The 22077-nt window shown below is 48.1% G+C and overlaps 1 protein-coding gene across 1 annotated transcript; it reads right to left on the minus strand.

Annotated features, from left to right (window-relative positions):
* Window positions 1-12956: 12956 nt before the first annotated feature.
* Window positions 12957-16098, minus strand: HMGB2 (high mobility group box 2). The gene is made up of 5 exons (XM_086962436.1): window positions 15965-16098; window positions 14982-15151; window positions 14436-14584; window positions 14178-14352; window positions 12957-13518 (listed from the first exon to the last, which is right to left on the minus strand). Exons 2-5 carry the CDS (start codon window positions 15129-15131, stop codon window positions 13345-13347), a joined length of 648 nt encoding a protein of 215 aa, XP_086818562.1. The 5' UTR covers window positions 15132-15151; window positions 15965-16098; the 3' UTR covers window positions 12957-13344.
* Window positions 16099-22077: the final 5979 nt, after the last annotated feature.

Genomic DNA, 22077 nt, shown 5'->3' on the forward strand with positions numbered 1-22077 from the left:
GCCCTTATGGGCAGTAGGAGCAGCCTGGATCTCAGCAAAAGGTGGTTTGGGTTTAGTGGAGGAGGTGTCTGAGGGATTGGGATCAGGGTTTGGGGGCCACGGCCCGGTCCTGGCGCAGACGGGCTTGCCTTTGGCACGCCTTCGGCGCACCACCGGCACGCACGAAATGGGGCATGGGTTTTCAAGCCTTGCTAACAGCTGACTGCTGACGTCAGCGCTCACTTTCCCCGCCTGAGACCCGGAAATATGCTAGGATCGCTGCTCCCTCCACATCAATCGGGCATGCCCGTGGTGGACCGGGGAGCAGTGGTTATACAATGATATACACAGTCATTACAACACAGCTTTTTAAAATCAAGCGTCGCAGTGGTGGGGGTGAGTTTTTAAAATTAGCAGTTTGCTTTTCAAATCAAGCGTAGCAGTGGTGGGTGAATATTTTTAAAAGGTAGCAGCCAAAGTGAAAAAACCTACTTGCATGAGTCCCTATAACATCAAACACATAGAAGATGATGGGTGGGTGTGGACAGCAGCCAAAAATGTTAGATGCATTGTAACGGAGCTCCACCGCACAACCATAAATATCTTTTCCAATTCTGACCACCTGTCCTGTGAAAAGACACTGTGCAGCAAGGGGTGCCTGTGGAAGCTTGATACGCATTTGAGGACTGAAGTGGCACTCCGGATCCTGTTTTGTAGCCTGGCTGGTTTAGCCTGAGAGATGGTGAGAGGAGCAGACTCGACTCCCATGATCTGGGGTTGGCCCCTTAAGGACCCGATTTTTTTACGGGCCTTCACTGAGTAACAGATAGAGTCCATGGATGTAGATGCTTCAACCCGACTAGAGGGAAGGGGCCTTGCCAGGCTGGAGTGACGCTTGGGCCTGGCCTACTGGTGCTTGTGAGCGAGGGAGAAGGAGCGCTCTAGATCAATCAGACTAGGGCAGGGGAGCAAAGGGCGGAGTATGGGCTCATCCTCTGGAATCTGCAAGGTGGCCCTTGAGGATTGGACTATTTCTCTGTCCCTCGCCAGGTAAGTTATGGGCGAGGGGGACCCGAGAGGCGAGCCTGGCAGTTAGGGCAAGCCCTCCTGGCTCAGATGGTCTATTTAGTCTGAGGAAAGTGTGACAGCCCGCGCGGCCGGGTAGCAGTCTTTTGACTGTTGTGGCCAGCCCTGTGAAACTGGGCCCAACTGGTCTTACCTTCTGGTGGGACATTGCCCCAATCCATCTCTGGTGTCAGATTCTTCTTGTTGTCCCTTCCAGCCCCCCTCCTTCGGAACATTACTTTTGGGACACAAAAAAATCCACCATCAGTGGTAGGCTCATTTGCATGGCCAATAACCTAAAATCTGGTCTTTTCCACACGAGAACAAGGGAGAAGGATTGACTTGTTGGTTGATGACCAACTTCCCCGTCTGAGCCCTCACTGGAGCACTCACTAGGCTTGCTTGAAACCCTACAGAACGGTCCCAATCTTACATCTGCTTGCTTGTGCTACCTCAAAGGACACTCATAGGTTTGAGTACTGGCAGGTTGGATGGCCTTGATGGAGGGCCATATGCAATTTATGAGTTGATATATATTTGATATTTATTGGCATTTATAAAGCGCTAACTTTCGCTCCGGAGGGAGCATCTTGGCGCTGGGCACACAGAAGGTCGTCTAGGGGGGCATGGATCAAATAGCTGCGAGAACTAAGGAGTCGGACTGAGAATAAATCCAAGTTTTCAGAGATTTCCTAAATAGGCTTTCTGAGGGAGCGTGCCTGAGGCTGGGGGGGGAGACGGTTCCATGCCCTAGCCGCCAGAAAGGAGAAGGTCTTTCCACCCTTGGATTTTAGTTTTATACGGGGTTCAGAAATAAAATTGGCGCCAGATGACCTCAAACAGCGGGTTGGAGTGTAACGTTGGAAGCGCTTGGTCAGGTAGAATGGACCCAAGCCCCTGTTGGCTTTAAATACAGTGACCAAGAGCTTGAATAAGATTCTCTTATGGAGGGGTAGCCAATGGAGAGTGTTATGGGCTGCAGAGGCTGAGGACCTACGGGGGAGTTTCAAAACAAGCCTAGCTGCCGCATGTTGGACACTCTGCAGCTTTTTCAAAGAGGACTTCTTGATGCCTGCAAGGAGGCCGTTACAATAATCCAGCCGGGAGAGGATAAGTGCCACCGCGACTGCTTTCCTGGCTGTGATAGGCAGAAAATTAAAAAATTTCTTTAGTTGCCTGATCAGACTGAAACAGCGCCCTGCAGTAATACGCACATGTTCATCGAAGCTGAGGGACTCGTCAAATTGAACGCCCAAGTTGCGGGCTGAGGCGACCGCGCTTGGTGGTGCTTCGGAGTTATGAGGCCACCAGTCTTTGGGGGAAAAGAGTGTGCCTTTGCCAAGGGGAATTATTTCTGTTTTGGCACTGTTGCATTTTAAATGATGCCGGTTAAGCCAAGAAAAAACTTCTGACAGACAGTTTTGGAATCTGATGGCAGCATCCGGAAGTCTTTTATCAATAGTGACGACAAGCTGGGTGTCGTCAGCATAGGATGTCACGAGAATCCCATATGACTCGATCAACGTGAGAAGGGGGGCCATATAAACATTGAAAAAGAGGGGGCTCAGGATGGAACCCTGAGGAACCCCTGAGATGATGGATCGTTCGCCGGAGAGGAAGGGGCCCAAGGAGACCGTTTGAGAGCGATTGGACAGGAATGAGGTTATCCAAGCAAGCGCGGAGCCCGAGACACCAATCTCACGCATCCTATTAATTAGAATAGCATGTGAGATGGTGTCGAAGGCCGCGGTTAAGTCGAGCAGGATGAGGACGGCCTGCCTGCCCTCATCCTGCAAGAACTTGATAGTGTCTGACAACTCAATCAAAGCGGTCTCTGTGGAGTGGCCGGAGCGGAAGCCAGATTGCTGTGGGTGCAGGATACAGTGAGTTTCCACAAAGTTCTTTAATTCCTCATGAACTAGTTGCTCCGTGATTTTGCCTAGCGCAGGGAGGAGTGAGATTGGGCGCATATTAGACAAATCAGTAGGGGATTTATTTTGTTTTTTCATGAGGGGCTTGACTGTTGCCTTCTTCCACTCAGGGGGAACAATGCCGGAGTCAAGGGATTCATTCACGATCGCATTGATTAGAGGGTTAACGGCCTCAATAAGATGGTGCAAGATGACTGGGGGGCAGGAATCCGTGGGCGCACCTGATTTGCAGGCTAGTATGGCTTTACGCGTTTGCAATAGGGAGACTGCTTTGAATTGGTTTAGTGAGGGAATAGTTGTGTCAGGCTCTTGGGTGGGGATAGGTGCAGGGGGGAAGTCCTTGTGGATATTATTAATTTTCTCCTCGAAGAAATCAGCAATTTGATCACAGAGGACTTGCGAGGGGGGGATTTCTAGTGCCAGTGCTTTGGGGTGAGTAAAAGATTTTACGATATTGAAAATCGTTTGTTGTTTCTGTTTAGCAGAGTCTATTGCTTGAGTGAAGAATGCCTTTTTTGCTTTTTTTATATTGGAGAGATATTGCTTTCTCTGGAGAATGTATGTGGATCTGGACGTTGGATCGTAGGTTTTTCTCCATTCTCTCTCTAAAAGCCTACACTTAAGGTGGCAGTCAGCGAGGGCCGGAGAATACCAGGGAGCATTGGGTTTCTTTTTTCCTCGGACAGGTTTTTGGTTGACGGGTTTTGCATTGGCAGAGATTACTCTCTCAATCCACAGGTGGAAATTTGTGGAGTCTAATGAAGCGTCACCCGTGATGGAAGGGGGGGGTACAGCCGGTTGTGGGTTAAGTTTGATGTACTCAGCTACCTTTTTCCAATTAATAGGGAAGGGGGTGTGAGGAAGTTTCATGGGGGGGGGAGGGCAGGGTTTTGTTATTGATGGAGAAGGGAATGAGGCAGTGGTCTGTCCATATTTGTGGCACGGGGGTGGAAGCATCTAGGGAGGTCAAGTTTGTGCAAATTCCGTCCAAGGTGTGTCCGGCACAATGGGTAGGAAGGGAGACTAATTGGGAAAGACCAAAAATCTCAAGAGAGTGGCGAAAATTGAGAGTGTGGGGGTCAGTATCGGATTCCAAATGGAGATTAAAGTCTCCAAGGAGGGTGAAGGTAGGGTAATGGGTAAGAAAAGCTGCGAGAGTATCATCAAGGGAGTCCAGGAAAGTAGCGGCATTTCCGGGGGGGCGGTAGACGAGTGCTCCAGAAAATGCGGAGGAGGAACTAGTTTGGATTACAAATCCCAGGGATTCACAGTCCTTGAAGGAAGCTAAATCAAATGTGTGACACTTGAGTGCTTTTTTTACAATGATGGCCAATCCGCCTCCCCGACCAATGGGCCTGTCTCGCCTAAGGATGGTGTAATCAGGGGGGAGAGCGGTGGCGAGATCGGGATTTGAGGCATCATGCAACCAAGATTCGGTAATGAACATGGCATCAAAATTGGCTGTTATGATAAGGTCATGGATGTCTTGTCCATGTCGCGCTAAGGATCTGGCATTGATAAGACCACCGTTAAAGGAGGTTGGCTTATGCCGAGGGGGAGGGGGAGTAATGGGGCTGGCGGGGCTGGAAGATGACCATCCACACGGTCGGCAGGTGTAAGGGCCACCGAGGTGGTCAGAAAAGGAATGCACACAACAGGAAGGACTAGGTAGGGGGGGGCGCATAGATAGCAACTCAGAAGAGTCGTACCTGAGAACAGGGGAAGTAGAAGCAGCGTGTCCTGCGCCTGGCGCGGTCTTGGCGCGGACGGGCGCAGACGGGCTTGGCTTAGGCGCGGCTTAGGCGCGGCTTAGGCGCGGCTTCGGCGCGTATCCGGCGCACCCGCTGCGCCAGCCCGCTGCGCCGTCTGGTTGCTATGCACATTATGTAGGGAGATAGGAGGGTGGGAGTAGGGCGCGACTAGAGCGCTCTCCCCGACTGCCTCACTCAAGATGGCGCCCACCGCCGCCGAAAGTCGGCTTAGGAGCGGTAGGGCGACTTTCAAAGCAGAAGATAGGTGTTTAGGGTGTCAGAGTGCCTAGATGATCAATTCCCCTTAATGTTAGAGCCCCCAGAATAAATTCCAAACAGTTTTAAAAACGATTAAAAAGCGCTCAAAATGCGCTAATCACGAAGCTGTTAACAATAAAATTCCAGATTACACATTTATGTGGACAACAGTCGCTCGCAGCCCCAGTTCCCTCGCTAGGGAGAGCTTCTGTAGGGCGAAGAGCTCTGCACAAGTTCGACTCAAATACACCAGGAGGGCGGGAGTAGGGCGCGACTAGAGCGCTCTCCCCGACTGCCTCACTCAAGATGGCGCCCACCGCCGCCGAAAGTCGGCTGAGGAGCGGTAGGGCGAGTTTCAAAGCAGAAGATAGGTGTGTAGGGTGTCAGAGTGCCTAGATGATCAATTCCCCTTAATGGATTCTGTGGCATCCACAAAATACTGTGAATATTTGAATCGCCATGATGGCTAAAGATATACACACAACATCCAGTAAGCAGGGCACATTGGACAAATGTGCGTGGTCAGTCGAAGTGTACTTTTTTAGACAATGGCAATGCGTCCTCTTGGACGGTAGGGGTGGTCCTTGCGGGTGAATTTGTATCTGTCTGGGATGGTGATGGCGATGTCTTGTCCGGAGCAGAATTTGGTGCAGGATTATGTGAAGGCGATGTCTGAAGAGGTGGCACGAAGGGTATCCCAGATTTCTGTGGCATAGTTGTGGAGGGACCTCACGTTGAGGATAATGCAGTTGAGCCAGTCGGGCGCTGTTGGCCGGCTCGGCGGCAAGAGGCGCTGATGTTGCAGGAGTTTCGGCAGGCAAGGGTATTCTTTGTTGATGCTAGATGGCAGGCGGGGTGGCGTCCGAGGTTGAGGGCGAGGAGGGTGCTGGTGTCGTAGTGGTGGAATGTCCCAGAGGCAGGGTCCCTGGTGCTGGGCGCAGTACGGCACGGACAGACGCAGACAGGCTTGCTTTTGGCTTGCCTTCGGCGCACAAATGGCACACCCCTGTGCATGGCCACAAAGCGTCTGCCATCAAGTATTGCTGCAGGGGGACTGGACAACTGGGAGGCAGGAAACGCAGGAAAGGACACCGGGGGAGCAGGGACACAGGGGATCCCAGCAGCAACAAAGGAGACGATAAGGAAAAAGAAACTACAATATAGCACAGGAAAAACAAAGTAAAGATAAAAAAAAGAGAAAAGTAGAAAAGCAATAGAGAAGAGCAGAAAGATTAACAGGAACACCAGAAAAATGGGGCAGGAGAGCAGTCAAGCTGCAGAGCAGTGATGCTCTACCACTGGACCACCAGGGATTAGGCAGAGTCAGGAGCGTTATGTTATGTTATGTTAAACAAATTTGTAAGGCGCAACTAACACCATTAGGTTTCTTGGCGCCGTAATGAAGAGAGCAGATGAGGAAGCAACAGAGGACGTTTATTGGTAGGATTCAGTAAAAAGAAAAGTTTTAAGAGAAGATCTGAATTTGGGGTACGGAGTGGACAGTCTGAGAGGCAGAGGGAGGGAATTCCAAAAAGTGGGGGCCAGGAAGGAGAACGCCCGCCGTGTTTCTTCCTCTTGTATCTGGGAGTGGATAACAGGGCCAGTTGGGAAGACCGGAGAGTACGAGGGGGAACATAGGGTTGAAGGAGGGAAGAAATGAAGAGGGGGCCCTGCCCGGCAAGGGATTTGAAAATGATGCAGCCCAGCTTGAACTTGCAACGGGCGGCTACCGGGAGCCAATGAAGGCTTTTTAGGAGGGGGCGGACGTGTTGATCGCTTGGGAGAAAGTGAATCAGGCGGGCAGCCTGATTCTGGATCAGCTGAAGCCGCCTAAGTTGGTAGGCTGGGATGCCAGCATAGAGCGCGTTGGCGTAGTCAAGCCTCGATATTACTTGCGCAAGCAGGGCCAGGGTAAGGGCCTCGGCAGTAAGTAGCCGGGAGATTTTCCTAATTTTCCTTAAAAGTGTGCGGGTGGAGGAGGTACGCGAACACCTGACCTCCGAGTCAGAGGAAGCAGCAGATGGGGACGGCAGCAGCAACCAAAGGCGCAGCGCTGTGGGATGAGGAAGTCCACTATGGGTTAGTCCCCCATACACCTAAAAGCAAACTAACAGAGAGGGCAAGGAAAGGCAGCACCACCCGGTTCCCTCTTCCAATCTAACAGAGGTGAACAGATTCAGTGTTCCCTAGTTCCAAGAGAGTAACGGCAGATCAAGCTGCATACCCAAAGGGCCTGGGCCGAATTGCCCCCAGGCCAGCTCTCCTTTCACAAGCCTGGGTACAGCTGTAAACGCCAAGTCCGCTGGGGAACCTCCCGATGCAACAGGGTCTCCTTAGGCATGAAGTTGCAGTGCTACCGCCACATAAGTTAGGCACAACTCAGGGGGCCTACCCTCCACAGCGTCCGGCCAGCACACCATCCTGCAGTCTGTGATGCAGAGGTGCAACCCTCCATTGGTAATCTCGTCTGTACACCCAAGTGTACTGGTGACGCCTGGTATGTAATGCAGACATCCCTAGGTCGGTGCGCAGGAGCGCCTCTACAGCTCCATGGTGGTCGTTTCACACAGGTCAGCAATGTGTCTCCGTGCGACCTGCCAGACTTTACCACCAGGTAAGGGCAATCGCCTACGCCTCGATATTTACTGCCATGGCCCAGCAACTCTGCCTCCCTCTCCGGGTCACAGACACGGGCTCAGCTAGGCCTCCGGGCCCCAGGGACTGTCCCCGCTTTCAAGGTTTTGGCTGCCATGGTGTTGCAAGGAGGGCGCTATGAAAAGTGATGAATCAGTGGTTTTTCCTAGTGATGCACCTTGTTTCATAACTGTAGCCCTGAATCTGCATTTCCTCTTCCCTGTGGACTCCGGCTGGTCATCCTTGCTGTTGTGGGGTTTGCGGGGGAGGGGGGATTTTTGATCTGTGCTGCACTTGCACCTGGCTGCTCAATTCTGCATTCCATTCGTTTTATTTCCCATTTTTCATTGGCGGTGGAGTTATGGGCTATTTTTGCCTCAGGAGGCAAAAAAATAAAAAGAACACAGGCTGACTAATGTGAGAATTTTTGCCAATCATGTGCCTTTCGTCAATGTTCTCCCACTAACTTCATAATGTTTATTGCCTTGACACTACCATTACCTGTAGTTTTCACCTCGGCTAGCTGTTACTATCACCATGTTGCGACGTATTGTAAATATATCGCTAGCAGGGCGGTGGTTTTAGGTACTAGGTCGTGTTAAGAACACTGCAGATATCACTTCAGGGGTGCACATTTATCAACTAGGGGTCCCATGAAGGAGATGTACCTGACAGTGGCCTCATTTACATCAACATGAGATGTAATTGTAATTAGTGTAGGAAGGTCTATGATGGCCATAGCTGTGTCAAGGCTGAATGTGTCCTTGAACCATATTTTCTCTTTCTTGGGTTACCTGGATGTTTTGGTATAAGGGGCAGATGGGTAGAATGGGATCTGCATGTGGTCGTGCCAGTTGACCGGAATGGGGTCATACAACTCTAGGTTAGGGGGATGTGATATCAGGTCTAGATTGTCACCTTTGTGGTGTGGGTGTATGTGGCAGTGTTGTTGGAGATCATCTTTAAGAAAGGATGTGAAAGTGTTTACTTGGCTGTTAACCTTTCCACCCCATTGGGCGTTGAAGTCACCAAGGAAGACAGTGTTGTCTGAGCTTGTAAGTTGAGAGGTGAAGAGATCCATGCATTCCTCAATGGTGTTGTTTTGACACAGTGGATGGTATATTACATTTAATATGATGTTGGAGGTAGTGGATGTGGACATATCTACCAACATGCATTCAAAAGACTGAAAATGAGTTGTTGGAAGGGTCCTGAATCTCAGGGACTTTGTGAAAGAATGGGAGAACTCCGCCTTGATGCAATGTAAAACTGAGTAATATGACTTCAAGTACTTGCAAATAAGGAAGGCCTGGAAGAGCAACTTTATTCATTTGGTGTGTTTCCAGGCAACCTTCATTTATATACAGCAGCTGATGGGCTTTAACAGAGAGGATGAAAACTGCGTGTCAGTGAGAAGCGTGTTAGGGTAAAGGACGTGGTTAAAAAGAGAAATATATCCAGTAACCAGTTACGGTAGTTATTTTTCTAACCTTCAAGTAACTGGATAAACAAAAATGTGCACATATTAAATGGAAAATAAATGGATAAGCTAATCTAGTTTACTACGAAACCTACGTTTTCTAATGCAATTATGGCAAATGTCGGTTTGTGGCCAGAAAGCAGAACTAGAATTATGTTACAGGGTTAAATAAGTAATATTGCAACAAAATGCAAATACTACAACTTGATCTGGCACATTATCAAGATAGCATTTCATTGTGTCCATTTGTACACATGTGAATACTGTCTGGGCAAAGATTTAATTTCATTAGTACCCGTTTCCCACCGAAATACACAAAGGAGCAACTGAAAAGTGGCTAAGCACCTTTTGTGAAGGGCTGTCCACTGTGTGGCAACACGTTGCTACATTTTTAATACATTTTAATCTGTTTGAACTAGAAATATTTTTTTTCTTTAAATTTGCAGAGTATGCACCCGATGACAGATTAAGTGGCAAGTGGGACAAAATGCAAAATTATGTGGAAAATGCAGCAGAATCGCATAAGTTCAGTGGTCCTGCCAGAAATCAAAAACCTGAATCCTGGTTGGTGCAGTGGGGAATAGTGGCATGTGTATATATAGTGTTAAAAAGTCCAAGCATGTGACAGAAAACATTGAATATGCGAGTCACTTTAGCAATAGGTAAACCGACTACAACTAGAAACATTTTGATGAATGTACATTAAAAAGATCAAGAACTCAGCTGGTGACACCCTCACATTACCTCTCAATAATAAAAAGCCTTCGTGGAGCTTCAAGCGGCTCCATTAGTTCAAGCTTTCACTGGCACCATCACTTAATCTCCATGTGAAAAGATCTGACCCTGTGTAATTTAACTGGTGCTCATGAAAGGGAGCACTCCAATGCACTTGGGCTGAGTTTTCGCTGAATAGCACTCCCCAAAAACAAAAAAGGTACAGAGCCCGTTTCATCAAAACGGTATTGATTATAAGGCATTGGTGGGAGAGGGGTGAAAGACAGGAGATATCCTGCTCTCAGGGCCTCTGCCATCTATCACTAGTGAAACAAAGATGTACGGAATGTTGAACAGTGTCAAACATTCACCCGTCACAGATCTGGTTTTAATTAATCGTTATTTAGCTCACCACGCCACCCCAAGTTCAGACAGCCATATGAAAATCAGTCTTGACCCTGATGCCTCATGGGAACAGTCCAGACTGAACTGTCAGGCCAGGCCGTGTCTTCCCTGGACCGGAATCAAGCATCCTAGGACCGACTGATTAGTCAGAAACAGGTCCCAGGATGCTGGTTTCCAGTCTTGGGAAGACATGGCTTGGCAGTTCGGGCTAGACTGTTGCCATGAGGCACAGGGTCAGACTGATTGCATATGGCTATGTCTAAACTGGGGTGGTGGAGTGAGCTAAAGAATGATGGATTAAACCGGATCAGTTGACTGGGGATGGAAGTTTGACTTCTCAAACGCTCTGTCCATCATCCCAAAGCTGAATCCTGGTTAGTGGCATGTGTGAATAGTGCTAAAAAGTCAAAGCATACGACATAAAACACTGAATATGCAAGTCGATTTAATCTATATATTTGTTATAGGTAAACAAACTACACAAAAACATCTTGATTAATGTATATTAGAAAGATCAAGGACTCAGCTGGGAACACAGCACATCCCAAAATCTAGAAGGTACAGAGCCGGTTTCAAAACGGTAATGATCATAAGGCATTGATGGGAGAGAGGTGAAATAGGCAGGAGATATCCTCTGCTATCACTAGTGCAACATGGGCACCGCCGTCATGGGGACCTGTGGCAATCGGGAATTTAAAGGTACAACCTAGACAACAGTTGGTAGGGTAAATATGTCACAATGTCATTCACAGCCACCTAAAGCGCACTCTGTTGTTAGAGTGGATGGGACTCTTATGTATGTCTTTGGTAAAGCAATGGCTGGAGTTAGGAGCCCAAAGCCGTTGACATGTTGAGCCGGTGAGATCAGACACATTAAGTTGGTCAGGCTTCTTTTGTCGAGTCGGCGTGCCAGACTCTACAAGGGAGTATTTCCGGGTGGCCGCTGCAATTTGAGATTCCCTAAAGCAGAATCTTTAAGCTGGGGGAGGGGACTATTGTGAGGATGGGGCTCTAATGGCTCATTAACATTTTGTCGTTTATATCCTAGCTGGAATTGTTTTGGAAGGGACTCCTTAATACCCCACCCCCCCCCACACACTCGATACTTTTGACAAAGGGGGCAGATATTTTTTACCCACAGGGGGGCATAATTATTTGAAGAGGATAAAATCATAATTTGTAGATGGCCAGTTTTGAGGGGGGAATTAAGTCAATCCCATGGAAGTGAAATTCAAATTGGGGTTGCCGGTATGAAATTGGCATCGATAGGCAATGACTGCCCATTTAAAGACAGCTGCCACTGAGTGAGATTGTAGTCCTCTGACAGAGGAAGGGTTGTAATTCTATTAAGATTGGAACCGCCTGGTTCTGACATTTAGACATGCAGAGCGCTGAGTTTTGTGCTGCTCCCTGCCCTTCTGCAGGCTGTTGCTCCCCAGGTGATCAGTGCATGCTGCAACACTTGCCGGACAAATCTGCGTTATCGCCATAGCGTGTGTGCTCCCCCGAGTCTGGGCTGATCAGCCGGATGATTTCACGGAGTATGGGAGCTTGATAGCCCACTGCCTACAAAAAACACGAGCAGTCAGATGGGTGATGACCATTTGTTTACTAAATGTAGCTTTACTCCCTTTGACAAGTGTGGCTTTCTGCAAAGTGGAAGTGAAACCATCCTCTGTAGCACGCTTCCATTATTCCTGAACAAGGGCGGCACACATTTGTGCAAGGCCACTGTACAAACTAAGCAAGCGAGTTGCTGCCTTGGTGACTCGGCAACTTTAGTTTGTCCTACTACAGCTCCAAGCTTAAGGTAACCATATTCCCCCAATTAGAGACACGTTGAGTGACAAACTAGTAGTTTTAAAACCACCATTCCAGACCATTTTGTATTCGCACACTGATCAGTCCGTCAGCGCGGTTCCTCGGTACAATATTCTAGGGAACTAGCTTATACCAGATGCGGGTTAAAAACCGCAACGGCCCAAAACGTTACATACCTTACACAACAAAAGGGGGGGGGGGGGTACAAGCAGATGTGCAGCCTTATGCACCAGGCAAATTTACATTATTTTGTGCGATGTCACACTGTAATGTGTACCTGCAAGAAGTTCTTAAAAGTGCAAGTCTCCTTCGGGCAGTGTTTGCATCTTAGTCGACAGCCTCACCCCTCGTTGCGAAGCTCGCACCGTCCGGTACGTGCCTTTTTGAGGCATATACGAGTGACAGGCGAGTGCCTTAACACAAGAGGCACGAACACAGATTAACTATTTGCCGAAGCGCGACTACAGCGCAAACTAGCCCCTGAGCGTGTCACCAACGGTTTCAGAAGAGAAGCAGCAAGGTCAGTTGTCGTTTGTATTTAACCAGACTTGCTTGTTCTACTTGACTCCTTTAATGTGGCCTGTGGCAGAGATTCGGGATGTTTGTACTCCGTAAAAAGCTATGGTTGCTTATTACAGCATTTCATGTCTCAAGCAGTGCATACTAGACATTTCTCTCACCATGATTAGCGCACCTATATAACTGGAATCTGTGGTGAAACCACGGGTCAAATTGGTCTCAATAGGTCTCAAAGCCACTGCCTGCAGATCCCTCTAGCAATTATCCTCTGGAAGCGGGACGTGTCTTATACAAAGAGACCCCTTACACCCCGTTATATAGACCGCTTTGATCTAACAGTAACCTTTACAACCCCCACACCCAGCAAAACATCAACCCGTTAGATAAATGAAATGCGAATAAGGTAATATACATCTTTTTATTACAAAATTGCTAAAAAAAAAAAAGTTTAGAAAAGTACAATGCACCAGTCTACATGGATGTAAAATCTGCTATGATACTCCTAAAGTACATGGACATACCAGGGCTTATTTTGAAGTCTTTAGAATCCTTTTAAATATGCAAATATGCAGAGACATTCCACAACATCAGAATCCATACTAACTGAAGTGGCACCTCAGCTACTACTTACATTAAAAACGGAGTTTTTTCCCTAAAAGAATCACACATTACCTATACACAATTCTGTACAGTTTGTATACCAGCGCTAACAATGAGCTGCACTCGAGTTCACATTCTTAGCAAAACAATGGACTTCCAGCACAAAATCTCATAGCAGGCATTCAAGTTACTCGTCATCCTCCTCTTCTTCCTCCTCATCCTCTTCTTCCTCCTCCTCGTCCTCTTCTTCGTCATCGTCGTCATCTTCTGGCTCTACTTTTTTCTTTGCTGCCACTGCTGGCCTTCCAGGTGATTTTTTCCCTACGTCACCCTTCCCCTTTGCACGATATGCTGCAACGTCCTGGAAGAGTACGCAAACGGAAGATGTTAACATTCAATTCGTGATGCTCAGCGTCTCAAGTTAGGGAAAACAATGCGGCTTCCCAAAGGGATGAGCTACTGTTAACGCCCATGCAACTAACCTCCACTAAATAAGTAGTTTCCAACGTTCAGAAAAAGTTGTTGATGTCCACTATATTCTAATCGGATATTTAGGCGAATTAGGGCAATTTACTACCTAGGCCAATTTGGTGCCAGAGATCAGTGGTGTACATATTATAAAGAATTTTATTAATAAAGTCTTTCACAATGAAGGCACATTCTTGTTGAACCAAGATTACCGCTGCTAAACTTGCATGCTGCGGGCACATTAAGTAGTTCGGTATTTTATCGGCCACAAGCAACGACTACAAACGAGGGGGCATAGCATCAAGGAGCGGTGTTAAAATTTCCTGCCGATAAAACGGCGATAATGTCAACACCGGTCCTTGATAATATGCCATGGGGTTATTATGAAGAAAGGTGTTGCGGTGATAATTATAACGCCGTTGCTTGATATGGCCCCGTAGCCTGCAGAACAAGCGCTACTTTAGTAGTCTTTGCAAACAGTTCGATGTTTATCGTAGATCTCACATGGAAACCTGGCACACTTTGTATGCCTTAGTGAAATGGCTAAGTTACCTTTTCATATTTCTCCTTCAGTTTCGCAGCTTTCTGTTCAAATGGGATTTTGTCTTTCGCTGTCTGTTCCGACCACTTCTCCCCTAATTTTTTCGCCGTATCGCCAATTGACAAGCCAGGATGATCAGTCTTGATTTTGGGACGGTGTTCAGAGCAGAAGAGGAAAAATGCCGAACTGGATAGAAAGAAACAGTAGGTAAGAGACATGTCCAAGTCCGTATATCACGTCCTAAAATAAAAGTCAGGCAATAAACTTACGGTGGTCTCTTGGGTGCATTAGGATCTTTCTTCTTCTTTCCTTTGGTCTCGCCCTTTGGTGGCACGTATGATTTCATCTCCCGGTCATACCGGACCTTGTCCCCCTTCGCCATGTCTTCAAATTTGCCCTTCTCTTTTGCGTTCATTGTCTGGAAATGGGAGGGAAAATGGTCAGACATACACTAACTAGTCGTGCCCAGACACCCTAAACTAAGGTTTACGAAATCTCGCAGCTTTATACTAGACCAAGATCTTCTTTTGCTGGGATATTTCCCGCCTTTTAAAATGGCTAGAGCCATTTTCTACGAAACATGCAATAAACTCCACCCCCTTGCGGAAGTACATATAAGAAATTGTTTTTCCTCCTCAGCGGCAGTCTGCCAGCACCACCCCATCCTCGGGACTCCCGCCCACTCAGCTGTATCTTATGCAACCTCGAGTTACACATCCTACTCCCTTCACCACTCCCACCTCCGCTTCGGACCGCCCTCCACTGCTCCTCCCAGAACTGTAGCGGAAGCGCGGGCCAGCTTGTGGCGCACTCACCTTCCACCGCTCGGAACACTTCTTAGAGAACTCAGCGAAGTTCACCGACGCGTCCGGGTGTTTCTTTTTATGCTCCTCCCGGCACGTCTGCACGAAGTAGGCGTAGGAGGACATCTTGCCTCTAGGCTTGTTGGGATCTCCTTTACCCATGGCGGAAGTTAATCTGTCACCTAAAATAAAAAATTTAAAAAAAAAAAGACACCGCATGAAGAACGGCCGCCATCACCCCCAGACTCCTCCCCCAACCTACCCTTCCCGCCCAAAGACAGCAGCGCCCGTCAGAGACCCTCCAAGAGCAGCGTGCTCATGGCGCGCACATGAGGGCAAAGCGAACAGATACTATTAAACGTAAACCTCAACATAGCTAAAAAAAAACATTACATTGCGGAATCACATTTGTGTGACACAGTCGGCTACGACATTATACGTTTACGCTCATTTCTTACAATCTCAACGTAACTATAAAACCATGACATTGCGAAATCACATGTGTGATACAGTCGGCCACATTACACCATAACACTCAATAACAAGTATCTTACTGTAAGGTAAGATCACCGATCAAGTGCCGCTCCTGCTGCAGTCACGACACATAGAAGCACTGCTTATTCATGTAAGCAAATCCAATGGTACACAAAGACCCGCCAAAAAGTAAACTTGATACTGGCCTTAGAAACAGTCCAAAGATTAGAGTCAAGACCAACGGCCGAATGCGGCTACTCCATCAGAAATATAAGTTAGGAAATTCATGCCCGAGTTTACGTTTTTCATCCAATTAGGCCACGTTCCGAACTACGTCAGGACACACTCACGACACTTAAAAACCACGGAACAACTCCAGTACAGCTAGAAGTGTATTTTAAAATTAAATACAATAATCGTTATAGATTCCTGTCGCACACATACATATGGAGGAACAAGAAAAACTAACGTGAAAAAGAGAAGATAGCAAGAACTTCCCGAGGCCGGAAAGGGTGACTCACCTAGAAGACAACGCTTAAGAACCCGTTCGCCTCGTCTTGCTGCAGCGAAATGGCTTAACTCAAACGGAATACCGCCTCTTGTTATTCACAATTGTCCCGCTCACAGCAGCTTGATAAAGAGTCCCAGGAAGCCCGCCTACTTGATCGTCATTGGCTTCGTGTCCCCTTTTCAACCGGAAAAGTTAGTGGCTCAGGGTCAGGGGTGCCTTTCGATTGGTTAATCCATGGATGACGTCAGCAGCCTTGGTAAAGCATGTTACTGCAGCTCTCCAATCCTTGGGTTTGCCTACTCGTTGGAACCGGTTAGGGCTTCTGGGAGGATGCTGGGCGGAGTCTGGCGGCTTGATGGGTTGTTTAAAATTTCGCGGGGTTGGAGCTGATTGGGTTGGTCGAGTAGCCAGGCTGCTGGTTGGCTAGAAGGCGACGGAGTAGCGCGTTTTAAAAAAATACAGATGCCAGTATACGTAAAGAACCCGCTTAGAGACAAAGGGGGGAAAAAAAGGCGGCAACTTTAATTGTGGGGGATGCACTTCCACCTTCGTGTGTTGATATTTGGAAAGTACCTACATCTAAACTCCGTGTCTCTGCATTTATATGTTCCTGCACATTTATGTCTTATGTAGTGGCAATTCACGTTATTTATCGATTCTCAATAGTTTGCATTCTCTTTATTTTATGCATTTTATAAAGCGCGGACTTTACCCGAAGGTGTCAGAGCACTGAACAATAGAGCCAGTTACGTTACATGAGAGAAATGTCTCTTTGAGACATAAACAAATATTTTCAGCAAATCGCCGATATAATTCAAAGCAGTTTCTTAAAATACCCCAATCTCGCCTTAATTAAAAATAAAAAAATACGCGTGTTTAAACTAGGAACTGCCCACTGAAACCCAAATGTTGTTTATGGACCGCTTTGTAATGGTTTTCCAAAGATGTGCCTCTAAATATAAGTCGGCATTATTGACCGATGCAGTTCATGTGTTATTAGAGCTGCATCTCGCTGACGTGAGTTTACTCCATCCTACTTTTGATTCGTAAGCAGGGTCCCTACAATGGTGTGTTGAGAGTGTTTTTGCGTGCGAGGTGTCCATAGTTAAAACATATAACTGAATTTCTCCAAGTTAATGCATGGATTGGAGCAAATTGGAAACCGTGCGAATGGACTGCCTTCCTCTTTCCAACTTGTTTAGAATTTAGACACCCGGCTCTCAAAAAAATAAAAGAAAAAAAAACAGACGCACGACCGATGGTCTAGAATAAATTAGACCCGTGAAACTGGGGGGGTCTTCACGGGCAATTCAATGGTCGTCTCTGCATTTGCTTTTCTGATTGGCCAGTCTCCTTATTATATCAAATCTCTCTCGACGTGGATACAGTGCTCACCGCGATTATCGGAAACATGATTTGATCAAAGGAACACATTCCGGGCATATTCCCACACTAGGGCATTTAAAAAGTATATATCTCTCCCACCCGTTGCTTTAGTCCCCACCCCTCCACACACGCAGGAAAGTTAAACATCGAGGACATTTTATGTCTCATGGGCATTATAAAGGGCAGCTGGTGAAGAAGTACCAAGCATGACACGTTCTAGAACGTACGAGAGGCTACTTTCCTGCAAAAGAAAGAATGCACTTGAAAAAAAACTGTGATGCCTGGTGACATATGCATTTTAGCCATTCTGTTGTAATTAGTATCAGTTTTCAGCACAGCAAAAGTTATTCAATGGGGTGCAAGCTATTGTAATTGCTTTCAGAGTCCGCATGCACGCCTTCAAACTGGAGACTGACTACTAGATATTAAACGTTAATCAACGTTCGTGAAAAGCAGTCCCAAAAGTCTCGTGCAGAAGCACGCACAAATTGTGATATTAGAGTTTCCAGCGCTGTATGCTCAAGTCAGTCACCCTAAATGGCTTACAATGTGAGCCGGTTTCTCTTTGGGAGGAGTTACATGCTAGCTGGTGTCTGCCGAACAGAATAGGGGTGAGGTGGGGGCAGCGGCTGAGCTCACATCTCTGCACTGCAGCTGTCTGGCGCGAGCCCTTCCTCTGCACGAAATCTTAGAGATGCAGTTATGGGCGTTAGACGGCTCACTCGAGCCATTCAATTAGCCCCGCTCTCTGCACCACTCCATAGCGTTTCTTTTTAATCTAAACACCCCTTTGGTAGTTGTCCTTCACGGTATTTAAAAGAAACCGGCCTGCAGGGAGCCTCTGTCTTACAGCCCCACCCCGCAGGCGCCGCATGGCAGCCAGAGGGAAATCTTTCCATTGTGAGGCGGGTTGGCGCCGCAGTCAGTAGCTCTCACCATTACTCCCGCTCGAATGATTCACTCGTTGTCTTCACTTAAGACTCAGAGTCTGCCGAACAGTGTCCCGACATGCCACATTCTCTTCACTGTATAAGCCACTGCAAGCTTCCATCTTACAAGTATTTATTATCCTGCTCAGTTCCTATATCCTCTTTGTTAAACGCATGATCAAGTTTCGCTCAGAAAAGGAGGCATTAAACGCCAACGTCCTTTTCAATGTCAAGAAGTGCAAGCGTGCAGTGCTGCTCTGAATCCTGCAAGGCATGCAGGACATGAGTAGTAGGTTGTTCTTTATTGTACGATTACATAACATCAGGACATAAGTAAGCCTCCATAAATTATGGGGAATGCTATGGGTAAAAAATCATGCACTGTTTGTGGAGTAGTAGTGGGCCAGCTAAGAGCACCAGTCTCCTAGTTATCACTTTCTTCAGTATTTCTGTGTAAGTATTGATCTTTGATAGCAACCTATATGACACTTCCCATTCGTTTCCTATCTGATGTTCGGATCATAGTAATTAAGCTTGCCTCATGGTATTAGGCTGAGCACCATTATTAAATGCTTCAAGGAATACCTCTAGCAGCCTCTCAAACAGCAAGCCTGTCAGAAGAACCCCTCTCAGCAGGCCACAGGGCAATCAGGGACTACTGGGCCCAACCGTGGTGGTTACGCGTTTTTACTCCTGATATGCCGTGGTCTGATACCCCTTCTGCACTTGATTCAGTAGTAGCTGTGGGCGAAGTCTCTTTTGGGGAGGGAAATGTAGATACAAGTTAATGGATACGCAAAGTGCACTCAGTAATATAGTTGGTTTTATTTTGGCTGCACTTTTCCGAATTCCTTTTGTTAAAGAAGGGTTGTTGCTTAATTCTCTCGCCTGTGCCTCAGACTGACCCCCACAACTGAGCAACCACCCAGCTGCACACCAACTCCCCCCGCTCCCCAGGGGAGTCACATAAGGCCGGTAGTGTTTCTGGTCCGTTGGCTCAGCCGTTGGTTTCTTGAGGAGGGGTTTTACCTTCGCCAGTTTCCAGTTATCTGGGCAGATGCCTGATCTGAGGGAAGCATTGCTGGTGCATCCAAGTTCAGGTGCGATGACGGTAGTGGCCTTGTGGAATATGTGCGGTGTGCAGGGGTCCGTAGGGGCTACTGAGTGAATTTTCTTCATGGTCGCGGTGATGAGTTCGATGGTAGCGGGATCCCAGGACGTGATGGTCGGCTCATCGGCGGTGGTGGGTGGGGGGGTGGTATTCATCCTTGTCTTCGCTGAAGTTTTCGTAGAGGTCCTTGATCTTCAGATGGAAGTAGGAGCTGTGCTTGTCACAGAGTTCCTGGAAAGGTGTGATGTCCGTGGCTTTGCAGTACACTGCTGTATAACATTGAACAGTTCCTTGGCGTGGGTCACGTTGTTCTGGAGGACCTTGTCTCTTATGAAGGTCTGTTTGGTGTCTCAGCATGAGAAGTGTGGGTAGCCAACACTGGGGGTTCTTATTGTTGAAACTGATTCCAACAGTAGGGAGAAATAGGATGATGATACTGAAGGATGCGTTGCCAGAGTCATACACCCACATCTACTCATGAGATGAGTCATACACTCATCTAGCTATTTGTCTCACCCCAGAGAAGGGCAGACAAAACTTCAGGAACACACACAAGGGTCCACTCAGACATGGGTGGACTTTGTAGATGCCTCCATTAAGTCACTGTAAGGCTGGATTAAGAGTAACACAGTGGATACCTATGAGGGGTTCTACAACGGGATGGTTAAAGAGCACATACTTACAAACTGTATCTCAGCAACGTTACACCAGAATCTGGTAGATTCTAAGCTATCTAGCCCTAGAGAGCTGGAGAAGATAGCTGATGAAGGGGCACACACTAAGGTGCTCAAAAAGTCCCAGGGTGGTGAACACGAGAAAGGAAGACAGGGGTCAACTGCTGGGGAATGATGGGGCCAAGTAAAACAAAAAATAAAAAACCCCAAAGAGTCCCCAAAAGATACCCAAGAAGGGGAGCCCAGATCCACATTCCAGTAAAAGGGGAGGCAGTACATGGGAAAGAACTATGGCCCTTCAAAGGCTTGGGTGTGCTATGACTGTAAATAGCCAGGGCAAAAGAGGGGCCCACTGGAGGGCTCTGCATGCACCAAGAAGTCACCCACTGGTGACCCTCCCAAGGGCATTGCCAGTGTAGGGATGTGGGTGGACATTGTCCCTGGGATTGCAAGGATTACACTGAAGCCACTTTAGTCTCTATGGTTGGGGTGGAACTTGAACCCCTGGTCCACTGGTCTGGCAGCATTGTAAAGTACAGACAGTGACCAGGAATCAATGGGACTGAAGTTCAGGCCTTGATGGATACAGGTGCCAGCATCACCATGGTTATGGTCATGGTTAAGTTTGTTTCACCAGGTCAGATCATTCTTGATGAGGTGCATCAAACAGTAAACTCTGACAATGTTACCAAGTCTCATTCCATATCTGAGGTAGACTTGGAGTGGGGGAGGGATTAAAGTATCTGTGTCCTCTGCCATCCCAGTGGAGTGTCTACTGGGCAACGACCTTGAAACTTCTGCCCTTTGCAGCGGTGGAGAGAAGGACTCATGCAGCAATGTTGGGTCTCCCTGAGTAGGTGTGTCTCGACCAGAACACAAAAGGCTTAAGGGAAAGTCAAGGGACTTTGGAGCCTGAAAAAATGGCCCAAGAGCCTAGTACCAAGAGGAAGGGTAGGAAGTCTGGCAAGGCCCTTTCCCAAAGTCCATTGTAAGGGGATAGACCCAGGGACCCGTTTCTTCCCATTTAATGTACCTGTGGGGACGTCAGCCAGGCTCCATGTACACCGATCGCCGCTGCGGAGGACAACACCGCATCAGCCAGTTACACCCGTCTCTCGTATTTCCCTACGACAGGACGAGCAACCGGAAGGAGGGGTTAACCCCGGAACCATTGGCTTTGCACCAGTGAAAAGGTACACAGCCCAGGGAGAATGTATTGTATGTATGTATTGGCATTTATATAGCGCACTACTTACCCGTAGGGTCCCAAGGCGCTTCGACCGCTGCGAAACCCTTCCTGGCTTCCCTGAGAGATGGTCCCTTAATGGGTATCTCCAGGGTGAGACCAGGCATCCCCGGCGGTCTGGTGGGGCCGTTAGTGAAGATGAGGCAAGCTAATGCCCAGAGTTGCCGAGTGTGATCACTGATCAGAGTGGGCACCGAGGCGAGAGAATTATCGAGTCCGCTGACCCTGGTCCAGAAACCTGCCGCGCCGGGAATCGAACCCTGGTCCCGGGCCGTCCTCTGCAGGTCGCTGAACAGGAGGAGAGCCGGAAACGAGGAGAGCCGGAGAGACGCCGAGCGGGACCAGCAAGAAGACGCCGAGCGGGACCAGGAGGAAAGACGCCGAGTGGGACCAGGAAGAAGACGCCGGTCGGGACCAGGATGACGACACCGGAGAAGCCGAAGGATCGGAAGACCACTGGAGTGAAGAGTGGTGGTGTCCCCCGGAGGAGGCTGTCAAGCGGCCGTAACTCAGGAGAGTTACGGCAGGCCTGGTGAGTGACTGGGTTCTGGGGAAAGTGCGGGACGGGAGCAGGGAGGAGGGAGGAGGTTAGAGAGGGCGGATGCGGGTGGGTTAGTGAGGAACGGGCTTTAATTTAAATACCACAGTTCGTACTGATTTCCCTACACGGATCCCCTGACCCTGCCTAACCCTGATAAAACCCTCCGCTGCATGTTTGACTTGTCCTCACGTCGGAATACCCGAAACCCGGTTAGCATAAAAACCACGTGACCCCCA

The sequence above is a fragment of the Lissotriton vulgaris genome, chromosome 3_1, assembly GCF_964263255.1.
Source record: "Lissotriton vulgaris chromosome 3_1, aLisVul1.2, whole genome shotgun sequence".
Lineage (NCBI taxonomy): Eukaryota > Metazoa > Chordata > Amphibia > Caudata > Salamandridae > Lissotriton > Lissotriton vulgaris.